Source organism: Ipomoea nil, unplaced genomic scaffold (assembly GCF_001879475.1).
Source record: "Ipomoea nil cultivar Tokyo-kokei standard unplaced genomic scaffold, Asagao_1.1 scaffold1298, whole genome shotgun sequence".
In the NCBI taxonomy this organism is placed as follows: domain Eukaryota; kingdom Viridiplantae; phylum Streptophyta; class Magnoliopsida; order Solanales; family Convolvulaceae; genus Ipomoea; species Ipomoea nil.
Genome location: NW_017617726.1, coordinates 734,497 through 738,056, shown reverse-complemented (window position 1 = coordinate 738,056; position 3,560 = coordinate 734,497). Strand labels below are relative to the sequence as shown.

Here is a 3,560-nt window from a genome sequence, read left to right as displayed (position 1 = left end):
CAAGCTTGGTCCACTTTGATGGCGTCCCTTTTCGTTTCAGGGGAGGGTCCAATCCTAATTGAGTGACACTAACCTAATCTTAGATTATAATATTAATTTGGTTTCAAGGAATGAACTAAAAAGCCATCCCAAACTTGGAGTTCTAACCTCATACAGGCGGATGACATTAGGATGCCTTATCAATTTCATGGTGGCGATTTCACGTTTAATCTGTCACCCAAAAAAAAAGGAAAAGAAACAGTACAAATATGAGTGTTAAAATAGCTAGAAACCCAAACCATGCATCTTGCTACAGCATATCTGCATAGGCATCCATAACAAAGGAAAAGTAAACAATAAGATTGGCCTGATAAAGAAAACAAGATGGTCCACCAAACAGTAGGAAGATGATACAAAACAAGCCCAACAAATTCTTTGCACAATATATATATCACCAAGATCACAAAATCCATAACTCAACTAAACATACTGGAGAAAATCATTAATCTCAAAAAACAAAATTCAGAAACAACAAAAGAGAAGATAACCTTCAATCAAGACTACAAAGAGAAACCATAACTAAATGATACAAAAAAAAAAAAAAAAAAAAAAAAAAAAAAGGAATAATATTTCAAAAGTCAACCAACTTTTGCAGACAAAGCTTAAGGAGAAAGTTCAAACCAGAGTTCTTTTCACTAGTAAATATTTTAACCAGCAAATTACATGAACATGATCCCATCAAATGAGGATAAAGAGAACCATGGAAAAGATAACAAATATAGTTCAACTAAAAAGTTCCAGGGGACATCATACCTTTACTCAGCTGACCTTAAACACTGACAAAGGTAAGGTAATTTTTTAAAAACTCCACATCCAATTGCAGAAACACATATATATATTTATAAATGAGTAGATACCTGACCAATCATCTTGTGTTTGAGAACCTTCTCCTTATCAAGAATCTTGATTGCCACATTCTCCCCAGTTACCACATTCCTGGCAAACTTCACTTTTGCAAAAGACCCCTCTCCCAAAGTCCTTCCCAATTCATACCTTCCCACTCTTGTTTTCCCACCCCCACCACTTGATGTGGTAGCCATCTCAATTCTCAACACGGGCCTATACCTCTTCTCTCTAAATATTTATATTTATGGGCACAGAAATATAGTATTTGTTTGAGGCTTTATGCTCTGATCAACTCAATACAAATCCCATCCATCTTGACCTCTTTTTTCAAAAAAAAAAAAAAAAAAAATGCAATCTTCAATAATTCTAAACTAAAACCTCTTCTTCTTACAGGGTTGCCATACTTGTGACTTTGCAACATTCATCTTCACAGAATATTCTTATTAAACCAAACGAAAACAAATAATAAAATAACCCAAAAAAAAAAAGGTGGAAAAAACAAATCAGATCAACAAGTGCGTGCGAAACAAGGACAAAAAGGAACGATGGAGAAACCGAAACGCGATATAGGACGGAAAGAAAAGGCAGAGGCCATAAATACAAGAAAAGAAAAGTAAGAATATTCCAAAAACTGATAAAAGAAGACTTCTACAAGATTCTTGAAAAATCAAATCGGCTGCAAATAAAACTCTTCCTTTTTTACACGCTATATGAACTACGGAAAATTCAAAAAGGAAATGACTTATTTTTTCTGGAAAATGGGTTATGGGTAAAAGTGTAAAACAAGGCCGAAAGCAGAATTCTTGATTGTTTATGATTAAAGACGATCGATGAAGGGGAAGAAGAATGAAGAATGAAGAATGAAGAATGAAGAATGAAGAATGTAATCAAACAGATGCCCGCTAAAGTGCTGAAATTTATATAGGAGGGGGATGGATTGGATCATAGTGGGAGGAGAAAAGCAACATTGTAACGAGTCAACCTAGGATTCTTGAACTCGGTAACGACAGATTTGAGATTTGCTGATCACGGGATGTAACACGGCGTCGTATGGGATTGTTGAACTCAGTCAATTTCTGGCTGCCACAGAACAGAAGCCGCCCAGCAAAATTTGTTTTCCTTTTTTATTTTAGGTAGAATTAGTATGTTTATATTTAAATAAGTATTTCAAAGTATATTAATATAACTAGTATTTGTCCCGTGTGATTTACGGAATAAATTTATTGTAATATATTAAGAATATTTGAATTAATATATAATTATTTAAATTAGAACATCAAATATTATATAGTGCAATTGAAGATACGGCTTGGATCATTTATGTGGTTTGATGTTATTATTGTTTGAATTTAAGCAAATAATTGCTCAAATTAATAGCTAATGAATAAATGTACGCATGCGGTGCTGTAACTTTGCAGATTTTATTTATCATTGTTTAGTTTTTTTTTAATAAATTAGGCAAATATGTTTGTTCTCTAGCAACTCAGTTATATGAATGAATTGTTATCTTAATTCATTTGTATGAAAGATATATATATATTTTTTTTTGTCTAGATATATAGCAATTTTGTCATTTAAAAAAACATAATATCAATGATTTTATTTACACATTATTGAAACCTCTTTCTACACGACATTGGTAGTTTCCCTTCCATTTTTAATTACAATGCAATGATCTAACCATTTATTTTTTTCATATTAGTCAATTATGGATCATTTTTTATTTGCAGTCAACTATTAATATTCATTTCCTTTTATATTTTCAGTCAATTAGTAATATCATTATTTATTTTCAATCAATTAGTCAATTAAAATATCAGATGCAGTGATATTTTTACCCAATTTTCATTTCATTTTTAATTGATGATTTAGATTATTATTATTGAAATATATCCATTTAATTTTTAATTTTCATTGCATTTTTTATTTACCTTTACTATTGTTTAAAATATGCATTTACTATTGATGATGTAGAATATTATTATTGAAATTTTTCCTTTTCAATTTTAATTTACCTTTACTTGATGATGTAGAATATTATTATTATTGAAATATTTCCATTCTATTGTTTAAAATTGTGAAAAATTTATGACATAATTGTGATTTGATGTATTATACTTTGTAATATTATTGTGAAAAATTAAAATGTAATTATCTGACCATTTTCTTTTATATTTTAGTCAATTATGAATTATTTTTTATTTTCAGACAATTATTAATATTTACTTCCTTTTTCAATTAACCTAATTTTTGTTCATTTTTCTATATTTAATTTTCTGTCAATTATTAATATTCATTTCTTTTTACAATTTACCTAATTTTCATTCCATTTTAATTGATGATATAGAATATTATTGTGAAATATTTTTGTTCCTTTTTTTCATCTTTTTTTTTTTAAATTTACCTTTACTATTTACTATTGTTTGGGCAGAAAATTAAGTACATAAGATTTTGTTTTTAATTATAGTTAATTTTTTTCTTTATTATTGTTTAGGCGGGAAAGTAAGAAAGGAGAATTTTGTTTTTAATAATAGTATAGATTTAGAATCCTTTTATATTTTCCTATTTAACTGATTATTATTAGTATTAATCACTGAAATTCGTTTCTTTTTTCATTTTTAATGAATTAAGTATTCTTTTTTATTTTTCTATTTTAATTGTAATTTTTAATTTTA

At 28.4% G+C, this 3,560-nt stretch overlaps 1 protein-coding gene across 1 annotated transcript; it reads right to left on the bottom strand.

The window, feature by feature from the left end:
- Positions 1-69: 69 nt before the first annotated feature.
- On the bottom strand, positions 70-1,867 carry LOC109184946 (CBL-interacting protein kinase 23-like). The gene is made up of 2 exons (XM_019334943.1): positions 897-1,867; positions 70-210 (listed from the first exon to the last, which is right to left on the bottom strand). Exons 1-2 carry the CDS (start codon positions 1,077-1,079, stop codon positions 85-87), a joined length of 309 nt encoding a protein of 102 aa, XP_019190488.1. The 5' UTR covers positions 1,080-1,867; the 3' UTR covers positions 70-84.
- Positions 1,868-3,560: the final 1,693 nt, after the last annotated feature.

What these genes read in the sequence shown, in the direction of transcription:
- LOC109184946 (XM_019334943.1), bottom strand. Translation starts at nt 1,079, where the DNA reads ATGGCTACCACATCAAGTGGTGGGGGTGGGAAAACAAGAGTGGGAAGG. An exon ending in AACACAAGATGATTGGTCAG is followed by an intron (nt 211 to 896) that starts GTATCTACTCAT and finishes TTTGGGTGACAG; the next exon opens with ATTAAACGTGAAATCGCCAC.